General features: G+C 39.8%; 1 protein-coding gene across 3 annotated transcripts in view; it reads left to right on the top strand.

The window, feature by feature from the left end:
* Nucleotides 1-3,004: 3,004 nt before the first annotated feature.
* The window catches only part of RASA2 (RAS p21 protein activator 2), a 53,421-nt gene continuing 39,665 nt past the window's right edge, over nucleotides 3,005-16,760 (top strand). For 2 of the 3 annotated variants that reach the window (XM_086754421.1, XM_086754420.1), the window contains exons 1-4: nucleotides 3,005-3,082; nucleotides 9,546-9,651; nucleotides 15,034-15,137; nucleotides 16,168-16,262. In XM_086754421.1, coding sequence (XP_086610547.1) covers nucleotides 3,022-3,082; nucleotides 9,546-9,651; nucleotides 15,034-15,137; nucleotides 16,168-16,262 — 366 coding nt within the window. In that variant the 5' untranslated portion in view covers nucleotides 3,005-3,021. Of the gene's footprint in view, nucleotides 3,083-9,545; nucleotides 9,652-15,033; nucleotides 15,138-16,167; nucleotides 16,263-16,760 lie in introns of those variants that run through there. The other variant, XM_086754422.1, reaches the window with a different exon arrangement.

Raw genomic sequence — 16,760 nt, 5'->3', positions numbered from 1 at the left:
TTTTTCTCTAAGTCTCTCCATTTTTTAAGTTATGGTAATACTTACATAATCTGTAAGATCCAGAGATATGTATCTTCTAATAGTTATTTCATGAGAAGATTAAGCAATACAGTTACCAAATGTTCCCTTCGTTAAGGTCGGAACAGTGAATTGAGAACACTCTAGAGCAGTGATGGTATCTCCTGGCCCATTAAGGGTGAACGCAGTGCTGAAGTGAACAGAATCTACTTGCTCCGTATCTTAAAGGACTTGGAAGACAGGTGAACTGTGTTTAATACTTTGCAACCTCTTAAATGTGTTTTCACGAGGACTGGAAACTTTAAAAGGTATTTTCTTTTCAGTTCTGATAGTAACCTTGCAGTGTAGATTGTGTAATTTACAGAGTGTACTTCAAATCTGCTGGGACTCCTCTCCAGAAACATAGTTCAGAATGCAAATATCCAATTGCGTAAGCAAATACAAAGATACATTCAACAGAGATCATGGGTATTCAGAGTACTTCCCCCTTCAGCTAGGTGTCACTAGCCTGTAGCTTGCATTAAAAATGAAATTTAAGATAAATTATGCAGGTCATTTTGGGATGGTCCTCAGGAGAGATGTATAACTAAAAAAAAAAAATCTGAAGTCTGCTACATATAACAAATATATTTTTCTCTATTTCAAATGCAAATTAAAGAGACAAGTGGGTCATCTCAAAATTTTGCATCTGAACAAAATGATAGTCAATCCTCATTTATGACATACCCAAAATTAGAACAAATATGCTGAATGATATTGCTGTCTTCTGTAAAACAGAATCATAGAATCACAGAAGGGTCCTTCAAAGCCCACCCAGTCCAACCCCCCTGCCAGGAGCAGGGACATCTCCAACCAGATCAGGTTGCTCACAGCCCCGGCCAACCTGGCCTGGAATGTTTCCAGGGATGGGGCATCCACCGCCTCTCTGGGCAACCTGGGACAGTGCTCTACAACCCTCAGTGTAAAAATTTTTTCCTAATATCCAATCTAAATCTGCCTCCCTCTATTTTAAAACCATCACCCCTCGTCCTGCCACACCAGGCCTTGCTGAAGAGTCTCTCCCCACCTTTCCTGCAGCCCCCTTCAGGCACTGGGAGGCCGCTCTAAGGTCTCCCCGGAGCCTCCTCTTCAGCTCTCCCAGCCTGGCCTCACATGAGAGTTGCTCCAGCCCTCTGATCATCTTCATGGCCTCCTCTGGACCTTCTCCAGTGAGGACCCATCTCCATTAGATAACATGACACTAAACTACAGGCAGAAGCAAATGAAGTAAGCCAGCAAGCGTCATCATGGCTTTTATTTGTTCTAAACTTCCTTGGCATAGCAGTTATCACTGACAATTCAACACCTTGGCTGACATTAAAGGTTACCTCACAAGAGTAAAGATCCCTCTGTTTACATCCCCGTTATTAAATGAATAAATCTTTCCTCTAAGTTTGCAACTTAGCACACTAGTGTTTGTCCTAACCATGTCCTTAGCTGAACAGACCTACCTGTCCTCCCAAAATGTAACTTGGAGGCTGAAAATTAACATTACCCAATTGAAACAATATTCTGAGTATAATATGTTGGATTAAAACAAGGCACTTTTAAAATAAAATGGAGTGTCAGGAATTAGAGGCAAAACAAAAAGTTGTGTTGCTAATGTCGGTAGGAGGACTGTGCTTTGAAGGAAGCCGATGCTAAGTTAAACTGTAAACTCCAACTGTAATCCTAACTTTTGAGAGAGCATGGAAGAATTAGAGTCATACAATCGAAGCTTTAAAATGTCGCAACCCACAGTTTACGTCTTCATTCTCAGAGTGCTACCCTGCTACGTCTGACTCTTCCCGGGTTAGCCTTGGTTCACCAGCCACAGGTCAGACAGGGCAGCCGACCTAGACAGCCAACTGTAGATAACCAACTCCTCAGTTTGTACTGAGTTGTACCTCTCATTTCTAACAGGTTATTCTATTCAGCTTGTGCAAACTCGTGTCTTGGTGTAGATTTGGGTTTACGCATGCATACAAATACACCCATTACTGCTGCTGTGCAGCTTATTGCCTGCCAGCCCCCTGTCCACCACTACGTACCCGTCCTGCCCAAGCCACGATGCGGAGCGCGGGGATGAGGAAGGAACCTCATCGCTGCCCAAGGCGCAGCAGGAGAGAAGCTGGGTGCAGGGAAAGCCACCAAGGAATGAGGCACAGCAGTGCCTGACTGTCAGGTTATGTGGCTCGATGCTGTATTGTAACAGTAATGGCAAAATTTGTGCAGGAGAAATAAAAAATGGTCAGAGCACCACAGCAGAGGACTTCAGTTAGAGACAAATGACAAATGCTGGGCTGAAAATTCCCACACTTCCCTTTGCTTTAATAGAAGGGCAGACTGAAGAGGGCTTTCCAGGTGTAATAAAGCGAAGAACCCTAGGCCTGGGGTGGCTAGGCCGCGCTGCTCACGGTGGTTTTCTCAGGCAGTGCTGGAAACCGAGCCGTTTCCTACTGGTTTTATGGCATTTCCTACGTGGCCGAACAGGCGAAAGTGAACAGGTGACAGCAGAGGAAGATTCGACAGAAGCCATCGCACACTTTTAACGGGGACAGGCACCCAACACGCCAAAATCAAAGCAACCAGCTCCGTCACTCGTTTCAGCCGTTTAATGCCACGAATGAGCGTTTAACGTGCCGCGCAGCCCCTCTGCCCCTGTAAGAGCCACACAAAGGGGCAGGGCGGTCCGGGCGGGCTGCGGAGGCGGCCCGGAGCCCCGGGCCCCCGGCAACGCACGGTCCGTACAGCCGCGGCGAGGCCGGAGCCCCCGCGCACCAGGCTGCCGCCAGACGGGCGCGAGCACCCATGCGCGCCGCCGCGCCCCGCCTCGCTTGGGTCTCCGGTGTCCCCCGAAGGCGGTGGCCGGCGGGGGCGGAGCGGCGGCGGCGGGGCCGGGCCGCGCCGCGCCGCGCCCTTCCTTTTCCTTCCCCCCGCGGCGCGCTGCACTGCGCAGGCGGCGGCGGCGGCGCTGTTGGTGTGATGGCGGCCGGGGACAGCGGCGACGAGGTGCGGGTGCTGCAGAACCTGCGGGGGAAGATCTGTAAGTGTGGCGCTGCGGTGGAGCTGGGCTGGGCGAGCGCCAGGGGCCGCCGCGCTCAACTGCCCGCTCCTGCCCTGGCTCCGCGGCGGGGCGGGCCTTGAGGCCGCGGTGGTGGGGGGGTGGAGGCGCTGAGGGGGCAGCCGCCCCTCACGGCGGTGCCCCGCGGGGCGGGTGTGGGGGCCGCGCCGCAGCGGGAACGGGCTTTGTGGCGGGCGCGGTCAGCACGTGCTGGCGGGGGCTGGGTCGGGGCCGGGCCGGGCCGGGGTCTGCGCGGGGCCGGGGCTGTCGGAGGCGCGGAGCGGCTGGGAAGCTGGGAGGGTTTCCCCGAGTTGGAAATGCCCCCTTCTCCTCCAGACCTCGGGCACCGGAGTCTGTTTGTCAAGCAGAAATTGCGAAATGATTGATGTGCAGGAAGTTGGTGGTGGAGGGCCGTTCTGGAAACGGTCATTAATGCTTCTGTTCCGTCGTATAGCGTGTGTGCGAGTGAGAGGGAGGCAGAGAGAGAGGCCGGTGGCTTTATTTTGGTGGTTAGGGAGCGCTGACTAAAAATACCTGTAGATGCAGTAACGTGGGAAACCAAAGGATGAGCCGGGGAGGAAAACAGATCGTGTGGTGCGCCTGGGGAGGACTTCAAAGCCAGAGGAGAAACAGGATGTGCAGCGGCTTCCTGAAGGGGCACCGGCACACATTCATACGGCTCAGACGCAACCCCTTTATTTCCTTTCTCACGCAGTCAATCGACCTTTTTGAGAATGAAGCGAAACCAGTTGAATTGGCGCGGCACCGGGGTTGAGAGCCGCTGGTGGAAGACTTTCGAAGGGCTGAGTTTGGTGGAGGAATGGAGTTCTGTTTACTTAGATATCATCATGTGGTAGACTTGAAGATGTCATCAGTAAATGGAAGACTAGGTCATGAAAATAGGAGGCTGTGTGAAGTACAGGTGGAGGTACTCTTGCTCCAGCAGTAGCAGCAGAGAGTGATTGCCTGTTGAGCAGGCAGGACTGAACACATGCTTACCAAGATCTTGGGTTGTTAGCAGTTATCGCAGAAATAGTATGTGTCAGCTTGTCTTTAAAAAAGAATACTGTTAGTTTTGGGGCCAAGGCATTAATTACTGAAGCTGACATTTATTGACACCATTCTGCTTTCTAGCTTTTATCATAAGGTTTTTGTCAACACTGGACAACAGAACATTAAAGAAGTTTTACATTTTGTGATACTTGAACCTGATGAAAGTTTTCCATTAAGCGTTAAAAGGCAAAAACCAAAATGTCTTGAGACTTATGACGAAACTAGTTTTATTGTCCCGTTTATGAGTTCTGGAGTGAGCCTGCAGTTGTATTGTGACTTCGAATGCTCAACTACCTGGCAGAAGTAGTGCTAAACTGAGGACTATGACCTGCTTCCTAGGGAGTCCATAAAAAAGTTGGTTGCCAAAGATGGGCCCCTGAGAACTGTAGGAGCCCATTTAGAAAACGAGTGGAAGTAATAGCTGCAGTAAAAGACGTGTTGAAACAGTGTGAAAATCACTTTGTAAACTTACTTGTTTCTCCTAACAAAACAAAAACACTGTTTAAAAAAAAAAAAGGTATGAGTTAAATATACTGTGGAAGCTTGTGAACCCTCAGATCCCTAGGTCCTCTTTTGGCTTCTTTGCATAGCAGGTACTATTTTATTTTAACTTCTTGTTAGTTTTTTACTAATGTGCTTTTTAGGGGAAAGCCCTCTGAATGAACAATAATAAACAAATGTAATAATGTAATCCCCCTCGATCTGGAGAGATTATCAGTAGCAGACCTCACTCTGGAAAGCTGGTGTTCATAGTCTGTAAGAATTCCTTGTAATATGTTTCTTAGAAGTGGAATACATTTTGGTGCCTAAGCTTTGTTGGCATTTAAACTACTACAGGACTTGACAGTGACTTATCTTAAGTATGTTGCCTGTGAGAGCACAGTAGTTTTAATGAGGCAGTGTCAGGTCTGTGTAATTCTGCATGTGTAGAAAACACCATCTGCAGTAAGTTCTTATGTATAGTGTTGTTTTACAATATACAAATAGATGTGATGTTAGACAGATCATCACAACAGTTAGAATTGAGGCGTATACTTAAACATGGCTGAAGTAGCTATTACATACCTTGCAGTGAAAAAACAGAGTAGGAACACATTTGCAGTCCCTGGTACTCTCTCTGTTTTGTGAGATACGGGTGTTTGCAGCCAGCCTCCTGCCTCTGGTTTTCAAGTAAGAGGCAAGATGAGCTGGTTTTAGCAGTTTAAGACCTCCTGATATTTTTTGGAAATGTGGTATTACGCTTCGTCAGGTTTCAGTCAGAAATCTACCGTCTGTCTTTGTGAAGACTCTTTTGTGTTAGTGGCTCTATTTTATGTGTCACAGTAATGGCAAGAGCACTTTACGAAGGCAGAAGGATATAATGTAGTTTTAGGCATATCTCATAGTGGAGTATTTTAAGCTGTATAACCAGCTTTTGTTGTCATTTTATGACATACAGTAGTACATTTTTAGGTGGTAAGTTATTGTAGTTGCTTTGATTTTTGGTGTACTTACTGAAAGCTGTCTTAAAGGAGCACTTGAAGAATGTCTCTGTTGGCTAGTGACAAAAGTCAGGATGCATTCTTTTTCAGACTTCTTGCACTGAGTTGTTAACACTGTGTGGTTATCTCGAACTGTGCTGCCCTCCTGGAGTGGATTTCATTGTTGCTGTATAATATGTGTAGTCCTGTGAAGTGAATACTCTGGACTTTGTATGTATAAATTTCTTTGGCCTGGGTCCCTGTCAGAGGATGTACGCTAATTGTGGACTTTCGCTTGGCAGAGGATATTGTGAGTAGCGTTTATCTGTCCTACTTCCTGCTTTTGATGAGTTTATGATGCACTGTTAACAGTGAACAAGCTTAAACTTGATGTTTTCATGTAGTGTCTACATTTAACGAATGATGTCTTGCAAACAAGGGAGTTTGACAGAACTGTTGAATTCCATAGGTTGCTCTGTTACTGTTACTACTAACTCATAACATTAACGTGGAGAATTTGAATCTATTAAATGTTGTACACTTGAATTCCTATTGCACTAATACTTGAGTTTTTATTAGCCTTGCAGCTTTTCCATTTCATTTAGGTTTGATCTAATCTTACTTTGAAGTGAGGTTTTACTAGATTTTTATAGAGAGCCTAAACTGTATTTTTGAAGTATTTTAAAATCCAAACCAGTGTGCATAATTTGCCAAAGTGTGGGTTGTTTTCTTTTTTTTGTTTTGATTTTTGTTTTGTTTTTAAATTACTATTATTTTTTTTTGTTTGTTTTCCCAAAGTAGCTGAGTGGCAATAAAGAAAGTTAGTTTAAAAGTCAGATAACTAATAGCAATTGCAAACTTACATCTTTTCAAAATAAAAAGATTTATGTTTATTATTTTAGTGATGCATATCATGGTTTCCCTATTGAATTAGGGTACTAGATCATTGCTGGTTTAAGCTAGTCCAGTGACTGAAACTGGTGAATTGAGATGGTCAATGCAAAATAAATAAGTCTGTTATTGCTGCTGTTCCATCACTTGCATGTATCACCATTTGGACTGCAAGTTTTAAGTATCACACGGTGTGTGATAAATGACAGCCTCTGTGAAGAGGCTTGAAATATAGTCCCACAGTTAGATGTAAAATTGGTTTTAATTTCTCTCTTCTCCCCAAAACAACTTTACATGATATTTCTGACTAGCCGATTCATACTACCCACACTTTCTAAACCAACCCTTGGAAAACACTGGTGTATATTTCCTCAGTATACTTCTCTCACTTCTTACCTTTTTTTTGTTTTCATCCTTTGAACAGTGAAACATATGTGGTTTTCAGAACTCAGAATTGCATACTTGATGAATGCACTGAAAATCTAAATCTTCAGCAGATACCTGGTGTTGTTCATACTTGATTTTTATGCAACCATTATAGCCTTAGGTTTTTGAGGGAAAAGTAAGACTTAGTGTAATCAGATGTGCGCTTTTTTGTTGTTTTTGCTTTAAGAAAATAAGCTTGGAAGAGTTGGACCACTATATGGCTGAAAAATCTCCCATAGTCACAGGTACTAAAAGATGTTTGAAAGAGGTGAAATCTCATGCTCTGTACTTCACCTCACAAGTGCTCTGAGGTTATGTTTAACTCGGAACTGAGAATCATCCCCTTTGCCTCTCAAAAACCTCAATAAGTTTGTCCATGTGTTTAAAGCTGAACACTTGGGCTACAAAATAAAAGTTATTATCTCATTAGAAAATCAAAACCTCTATTTCTTCTATTCCCTTGGATAGAAAGTTTCTTTTAATACTGAAAGTTTGCAGTATAGTAGACATAAAAATTGTGAATTATTTAGAAATATTTAATTTTTACTCTTTTAAGAAAACATGGAACTACAATAATTGTAATTTCCGCTCAAAGTCTGCTGTACGGTAGTACCAATTAGTAATGTTACATCTTAAATATTTCATGTAAAAATAGGATGGTGAAGCTGCAGAGTACTAACTAAAAAAATAAAGATCAGGAACAACTGACACACAGAGTTCATGCTTGTTAATTAAAACTGTACTATCAGAAGCTCTCTGGGGATTACTAGGCTCTTTAATTTATTTTTGTATTTTTTAATATGTTTTATTAAAATAGTGCTTTTTTTTTTTAAGGACAGTATTCAATCATTGATGCTTTTCTTGGTTTTCCTGCAATATTTCACTTAGAGGGTACTTTTGTGTTTAGTCTCTTTTTGGAGTCTAGTGGCGTTAAAAACTGGTTCTGTTTGTGTCTCTCAATCTATCAACATTAACTGTGGTGTTTAAATAATGCATGTACTTCCTCCTCTCCCACGCCCAAGTTGATGAAAAGCTCATTGATGCTCCAGAGAGCACAAGTTTTGACTGTGGAAGTCAATCGAGTGTCTGTGCTTTCTGTCAGGGTACATATCCCTGACTTGGAAAACATCATGCACAGAGTTCCTGTTAAACTGTTGTGTCCTCTGCTCACAGGCAATTGTGGTAGCCTTTCCAATGGCAGACATTGCTTAATTCACTTTTAAGACTGTAATACTCTAAAAAGCAGGGGGAGAGGAGTGGAAAGAGATATAAAATCAGAATTTTGTTTTCTCTATCTTAACAGCATAGACAGTAAAGCTTACTCCACTGTGCTTCATATCTGCAGTTTTTTAAAAGGGAACATATCTAGTTTCAGGCTGTGGTCTTTGAAAGTGGAGGGGATAAGGTCTTCATGCATGATAAGTAATTAAAAGTCAATACTTTGATGTCGTTTTCATCCTATTACTTTTTAAGTCTTTACATAAAGTTGATTGCACGTCTCATTGAGAGAGATATTTCCAGTAGCATGTAAGGATGAGTGCTACTGTGCTGGGTCCCGGTTGAGACCCAATGCAGAATACAATTCTGGTTGCCTGTGTTTAAGATAACAATTAAAGCGAAACAGCGGCAGAGGGTGGCTTAGGAGCTCCAGCTTCAGTTTAGGAGCCTCTTATACAACAGTGTACCAGAAAAGCTTATCTTGTTTCCTTTAGCAGAATAAAAGATGAAAAGGATTTGTTTGAGGACAGCAAAGACCTTCAGAGGGGAAGGAAACATTCAGGGGGAAATAACTGTTTAAGCTGTAAATAAATGTATATGTCTGAGGCATTCAGATTTTGAAAGAGCTTTCCAATTTGAGCATTGAGAACTGGTTTTAGCTGTAACTACTTAGAAGTAACCATTTCTGAAAAGGGCTGCCTGGTGTCCAGTGTGCATCGTTGCAGTGGCCTAGACTTAGTAGCCACCAAATCTTTCTATTCCTGTGTGGACAATCATCCTGTCGTAAGAAAAATTAGAAAAGGAAGTTTCTAATCTGTATTGCATTTAGTCAGTAAGTCATTTTCCACCTTCTACTAGACCAGGCAGTTGGGAAAATAATAAACAGTACTCATAGCTGAATCTTTGAAAATACATCCGTCAACTTAAAATCAGCTGTTCATTTTGGAAAATGAAACAAAGACTTGATGGGTAAGTTCAGCTTCCTTTAGCCAAAATATTTGTGGAGAAAATACCAAGTGAATAATAGCTCAGCCAGGTCATGTCTTGGTCTTATGATTTAATGCCGTATCACCTCGGGCTGCAAGCTTCTCAGATTCAGCAAGCTACGCAGGGTCAAGGCTGAGACAAGACCTCTCGGGGAAAGTGCAGGTGCCGCAGGAAGTGGTGTTCGTGAGTCAATGTGCTATCTTCTTCCTGCCGACTCGCATTCTGCGTGAAGCTGAGTGTAGCAATTTCTGTGCACTGTTAGATCTTACAAATTGAAAATTGATAGGGAAATGCATGCTAACTAAATGGAAATGTAAATTTTGGACACACATTAAAGCTGTAAAATTCTTGTGCTTAATGTTTTGTGGGTTTTTTACCCCTCAATATTTACAGTCATTTTTTATTTGCAGATGATGCCAAACACTTAGTACCCAACAAAATGAGAGACTTTTTCTGTACCATAAACTTGGACCAAGAAGAAGTTTTTCGTACACAAGTAGTTGAAAAATCTTTAAGGTAAGCTTGATTTTTAAATGGACGTGATAAGATGACTGCCTCAGTTCAGAATAAAACCAAGATATGTGTCAACATGCATGTGCTTTTGCTTATATCTCTTTAAAATGAGAGCTGACTTGTAGCAACTACTCAGAAATGTTACAGCAATGTGTAAATTGTGAGAGTAGTTGAAAGAAGACAAAATAGAGGCTTGTGAGTAGTACGGTGCTTTAAAATGAAGCATGCTAAAACATATTTTGCTATTACTTTATTCTGTTCCATTGGGCAGCATAACATTCTTTCTCTTGCCAGGTTGTTTTCAAGGGAAGGAAATCTGCTTGATACTTGCTCTCCATGTCCTTTCTTACTTCTGACATGCAGGTGGTCTGTATTGGTGAATTCTGCTTTTAGCATCTGTCTTGTAAACCCTGTTTCTAGAATGAAGGAACCGAAGCTTCTCCATGTATTGTGTGCTGTGGGATGTCCCCCTGACTAGGCCTTGTTCTCTCCTGAAATTTTTGATTTGGGAACTGTAACCTGTACTCACATGGAATGGCTTGCTTTGCCTCCCTGAGCAGCGCTTGTTGTAGATTCTGCTACTGTCTTGGCACCTTAAAAGCAACCAAACGAAAAAGTTGTGATAATACAGCTGCAGTAGTGTAGGCGCTTTGTCTCAAACTCTTTAAGTTCACTGATGGCCCATACTGAAGCTTGCAGCTGCGTTGTTCAGAATATCTGAGTGACAGCTTGTTATTTGGAGGAGACATTAAACTTTCCTCTAAAATCTGGGAAACCTGTTCAAAGTCTTGAATTTTTTCCTAATTCTTATTGTTTCCAGTGGTTTTATTGTTAGTGTTTGTTCTTTGAGTAGTTTCTCTAGATGTTTCCAGGTGAGGAACGTTATACTGCTCATATGGCAAATTTAAATAGGGAATTTCACTTTTTCAAAACATCATTTTAAAGCCTCCTTTTGCTTCTGCATGGAAAGCAAATGCCACATATGTGCGATCGGAACAAATATTTGCTCGTCCTCCTGATCTGTAACCACTATAGTTAGATCCAGAAAATGTTCAGAATTCAGCTGGCTGCAATTGAGATTGATTACCAAAATGAACTTAATTGAGTAATCCTTCAGAGAAGGCTATTAAGGAGACTGTATTGATAAGGCGAAATTTTAAGTTTCTGCTTTCAAATAGATGGTAGTTTGATGGGTAAAAGGGAACCCAATGTATCTTTTAAAAATAAAGACTTCGCTGTCTGATTTTTGACATGTTAATAATTGAAACCCTAAAAGTTGCTGTTATGCTTAGAAACAAGACTCATTACACCTAATGTTTATGCAGACATTTTTATTATATTCTGTTGAAGAATTACTGATTTTATGCACTTTAATCACCTGATAATAAAAGAAGTATTAACTAATTTTATTTGATAAAATTGCCTTAAATCCATCTTTTTTTTTTTTTTTAATAGTACTAAAGTTTAACTGAAACGTGGTTGCATGAAAATAATGCCATTAGTACTTTAGAGAAGAAAGGAAGAAAAATATCACTATAACAAAATAATAATTGTGAGGGGTGGGTCTTAAGTGACACACACACTCCCCCTCCCCCTCAAATTGAGAATTTTTCAGGTAATATGAAATTAATATTTATAAGTTGAGAACATTTTTGTTAAAATTATCTTGGACTACAGTGGCTGAAAACTAATCAGGAAATGTGTTTTTAAAATGTGCGAATAGGTTTGGGCTTCCACAGCACTGGGGCTATTGTTAGAGTGCAGATGTGAAGCAAAATGACTTTTCAAAGTTAGAAAATCATGAATTATACTGAAGTGAAAGAAGGAGATTTTGACTAATGACTCAAGAAATATTTCCTGACACGATGTGGGATTTCTGTGGGATTCTGAAGAAATTCCCCCCCCCACCCCCTTTTGGAAAGTTTAAAGAACATCCATGAGCCACCTCAAGTATCTATGGTCAAATATGAGGAACTGGGGAGGGGTTGTGGTATGTGTATGTCACATTTTTTCTTTAAACTACACTCAGTTGTTTAGGTTATTTATTTTTGTTTTTGCAAAGTGAACTTTGTGTGAATGCAAGGTTATAGCGCAAATTTATTCTCTTGGTGATAAAACTGTAGCTTTTGTCAAATGACAGATGTAGGGGCACTGATAGAACTGCCAATTTAATGTAACAAGGAAGGGAAGAGCAAACGTGTCACACATTTACATTCAATCTCCTCTGTTACTGTAATCCAGTTCTTCCTGTATGACAGTCTAGTCTTCCTTTGAATTAGCACAGTCTTCTAATTTTGTATCTGTCACAGTCTTTCACGTTCTTGGATCGAAGTCACAAATGAAAGTACTAAACTGAATCCCTGAGGAACAGGTTGAGTAAGTTCTCAGTTTAAATTATTCCTCATTGGTATAACCTATTGTACCCCTTCAGCTAGTTCTGTATCCACTTAAGAATTTCTTTACTAATTCTCCACCTTAAACTTTATCTCTGTGCCTTATACTTTGCTAAAGAATAACCAACAATTAGTTCGTAAGCCAGTAGAGTTAGTCTAGGTGAGGAAAAGTGTATCAGCATGAACAAAACAATGAATTACCTTCTATTTATACTTAGACTATTGACCTGCTCTTTCATACTATTGACCTGCTCTTTCTTGCCAAATCTGAGACTTCATGGGTTGGACTAGATGACCTTTAAAGGTCCCTTCCAACCGTAACGATTCTGCGATTCTGTGATTGATGTGATGTTGAGGTCAAAATAACGATTATTACTGGCTGATCATTCTTGGGGTGGGGGGATAGTTGTGAAGTTTGGTCTCTTTAGCCATAGGATGTGGCTGCTAAATAGGTTTTTGGAAATCCCTACTAATAGTCTCTATCCCAGACTACTTCTCAGATTATAATTGGATGCATAGATCCAGCAAGAACAGGGACTTTATGCTTAGTGATACCCAGAAGTTGATCCTGTACATCGTAGTCCAGTGTTTTCCTTAGGGCGCCTGACTGGAGCAGAGTTAGTAGCTGAGTTTCCCTTGATACCATTGCCAGCTGGTTCACCCACTGTTCACTCTTTCTGCTTTAATACCTCTTCGTACTGGTGCAAGTATTATTTGTGTAGCTGTTAAGGGAGTCATGGCACGGAATTGACCCAAGTTTAAAGTAAACCTTTATTTCATCTTTTTTGGTCTGAGTTATTATGTCAATACAATTAAAATGAGCAGCCAAGATAATAAGGAAATTGAGGCTGCTTAGGGCTGCACTACTGCTAAAGGTAATGCTTGTGAATTTATACCTTTAGTGGTGGTACTGACAAGAAGAAATCAGGCCTTGAAATCAAAGCTGAATTTGTTGGCTTTGAAAATTAAAAAAAAAAAAAAGGTGGGGGACGACACACCTCAAAAACCACAAGCAAATTTTTCAGCTGAGAATTCTTAAATTATTTCTCGATGTAGTGCAAAGGCTAATACTGATTTGTCTGCTTTGAAGCCTATGGTAAAAGGTCTGTGCTTGAACAAAAGAAACATTTTCACTTGTGAAATTCCTCATAATGAATTCCTGCAGTTAAAGCTCTTGTTTCTAAAAATCTGTTCTAGAAATCTGGACTGCTAGATTTTTTGCCTGAGAGGTTTTTTTTTTTTTTTCCCCCCACACTTTTAAAGCTGATTATCAGCTCTTCTCTTATTTTTCATTTAGTTAATGAACCATTAGTCCTTAAGGATTCGGTGTTTTTTCTGTAATTATTTTTAGAGGGAATAGAATAGGGATGATATCCTGTTCTTCCTGGTGTCTTTATGAGTAGGTGATACTACAAACTGATTTTTCCAAACATAAGCATATTTGTATTAGTTCAATAAAGTATTGTAGCAATACAGTGTCAGAAAGGTAGTTTAATGGGAAACAAAAAACAAAAAAAAACCCAAAACAAAAAAAAAACACCAAAAAAACCCAACACCCACCTTTGTTACTTGGGTTTGTTTATAACTGCCATCACAGGACTTTTCTGTAGAAAGAAAGCAGAGGCTAAAATGAGTTTCATGAAGCTGCACACCTTTCCTGGATGATGTTAATACTTTGTAATTGAAAGTATTTTAAGTCTTTAAGAATCCAGTAGTTCCAAAATAGCAGGGTGTTTTTTTTTTTTTGTGGATGCACTTGATTTTTCAGAATTCACAACTTGCAGTGACACAAATAACATTGTGGGTTTGTTAAATCTTTTGAAATGCGACATTCTGACTACTGGCTGTGACTGCATCAATAAGTACTCCTTAAGTTTAATGGAAGTATAAATTCCTTAAGTGAAGAGGCCAACACGTTGTTTGAAATGTGTCTAACGTAGAGGAACCCAGTCTTTTTACGTGGAGGACTCTGGACTGTAAACATTAGGGTGGACTGTAAACATTATATTGGGCTTTATTAGATGGACGTGATGGTTTAGCCCGAATCACCACACAGTTTCTCGCTCATCCTCCCCCTCCCCAGGGGGATGGGGGAGAGAATTGGGAAGGAAGGAGAACTCGTGGGTTGAGATAAAGATAATTTACTAAAATAAAAAGGGAAAACTACAATAATAACAGAATATAAGGATATTAAAAATATACAAAGTGAACAATATGTGTTTTCTCACCACCCAATGTCCCAATGACCGATACAGCCTGTGTCCTTGGTCTCATTCACAACAACTGGTATCATCAGGGTGTTTATCAACATTCTTCACACACGAAATCCAAAACATAGCAGCTACTGAGAGGAAAAGTTAACTCTATCCCTGCCGAAACCAGGACAATGGAGAAATGTGCTGACCATTTCAGCATGCAGGAGGATGTGTATTTGAAATTAACATTTCACTTTTTCACTGTTCTGTTTTATAATTGCTAGTTCTTACAGCTTCTTTTTACAGGTCTGAATCTTTGAGCATCAAATTAGACTCAGAAGTTAGAGCTAAACAAATCTCAGTGAAGTAATTCATAAATTATGTTTTAATGTCAATGACTCATGTACTGAATGAAAAAAGAGAAATGTAAAACTTATGTCTCAGGAAGTCATTTGGGGTAAGTAGAGAACCAACAAGAATAATTTCAAGAAGAAAATAGAAATGAAATTGCAGAGGAGGCAAACACTTTTATGTGTGTGCATTTGGATTTATTTATTTATTTATCTATCTATTTATTTAACTTTGAGCATGCATAAGGCTTTATCATGAAGTTCTAACTTGCAGTGTTATAGTATGTTCTTTTAATGGAATGGTTGTGGATGGCTTTGATAACAGATAAGTATAGTGCTAAAGGCCAAGGTCTGAAACTGCAATATAAATGTAGCATTTTAGTGTTTGTCTTCTGTATAAATTACATAAAGTGTTTTTCTACTCTAACTTTCAGTCTTTCGTTTCAGCCCTTATTTTGGGGAAGAGTTTTACTTTGAGATTCCAAGAACATTCCAGTGGTTGTCCTTCTACATTTACGATAAAAGTGTTTTACAGAAAGACCTACGTATAGGTAAGTTGTGGAATACTGTCTACATCTTGCATAACATCTGACTGTTTTCAGTATCATTATCTGTAGTAATAGCAATACTTTTATTAAAGGGATGCCTTTTTCAAAACAGTGTGTAGTACACTTAATGTTCCTTTAATGTTTGAAAAGCAGGATTTTGTTTCCTCGCTTTATTCTGCTATACTAAAATACATTTTTTTTAAACTAATAGGACATTTTATAGTCTTACAATTACGGTGTCAATACATATATATATTTTTTTTAACTTCTATTTGTTTTTTCTCCACTTCTGTTTCACTGGAATATTTGAATCATTGTCACTACGTGTAGGTCTTTGAAGAATGAATTGTGGAATAATTACACAATAATTGCAATTGTGGAATAATTCTTAGAAGTATTTATAGATAATTATTTTCTCTGTCAATGTAGCCTGTGACTTACTGACTTAAAGTTGTTGCAAAATGCTTTATGTAGCTTAGGTAAAAATTTACAGGAGGTAGATTCCCCCCCCCACGTAATGGCTCTATTGCAGATGCTATTTGGATGTAGTTGCTACAAAGCTCTAACAGTCTGCTGTGGAAAAAGGCTTCACATTACTTAAATTGAGGAAGGAAATAATTTGAACCAGGATGCAAGATATAATTTGGTATAATAATAGCTTTCCAAATAGTAATCAGAAGAGTAAAAGGCATCTACCTTCAGTTTCCTATTTAAACATTCTTCAACACTGTTATTGTTCTCTCAGATCTTTATTAAGTTCTTTCCAGCCACAAGTGTGTTCTTTATTTTACCTAATCTTGTTGTTAGTGATACGCAAGATAACACATCTTATTTAACTTAATTTGGCTTTATATAAACCATTTTTTCTGCTTTACTTATGCTTCATTTTCCTTGGTTATATAGGTTTTTCATATAGCATCATGAACTTCAAAAAATAAAAAGAAAAGAGAGTGTAAACAACAATCAAACTTCAATTGAAATATTTTCCTATTCAGATGAAAGTGATACTTATGCTTATCTCGCCCTTCCACAGGAAAGGTGTCAATCAAAAAGGAAGATTTATGCAGCTACACAGGAAAAGAGAACTGGTTTATGCTTCAACCTGTTGATTCTAATTCAGAGGTTCAGGTAACTATTAAGTTGCACACTTAATTTTTTTTTTTTTTTTAACTAAATGTGGATAAACGTGTGTAATGGTAGACGTTTATATTGAGCTGTAGCGGATAGAGGTTAGCGTCTGTCTAATTCTTGTGACACAGTTGTCTTTCACCTTGATTACAGAAGAATGCATTTTCTGCATTTCTAAATTGGCTGTATTGTTCCTCATACTTAGAACTAGCAGAAGACTTGAAGCAACTGTTTGGGAAATGTCTTAACAGTATTTTGATGTCTAAAATCTTTGCAAGAGGAGCTATGTACTTGTCTCAAGTGAATGATTTAGGAAAATACTGAATCATTTTTTTTAGCCACTTTTGGCGTTATCTGAAATGATGACTGATTATGTGATATTAAATTGTTAAAGTCTCCAAATCTGGAGATACTTGTGCTGTGCTCACTTACCTTATTTTGAAATACGTTCTACATCCAGTGTCAAATAACTCGCGCTTCAGAGTTGTTTTTTATTCT

Source organism: Chlamydotis macqueenii, chromosome 9, assembly GCF_036417535.1.
Source record: "Chlamydotis macqueenii isolate bChlMac1 chromosome 9, bChlMac1.mat, whole genome shotgun sequence".
Taxonomy (NCBI): Eukaryota; Metazoa; Chordata; class Aves; order Otidiformes; family Otididae; genus Chlamydotis; species Chlamydotis macqueenii.
Note: the sequence above shows the minus strand (reverse complement) of the source record. Positions and strands in the feature narration are given on the sequence as shown.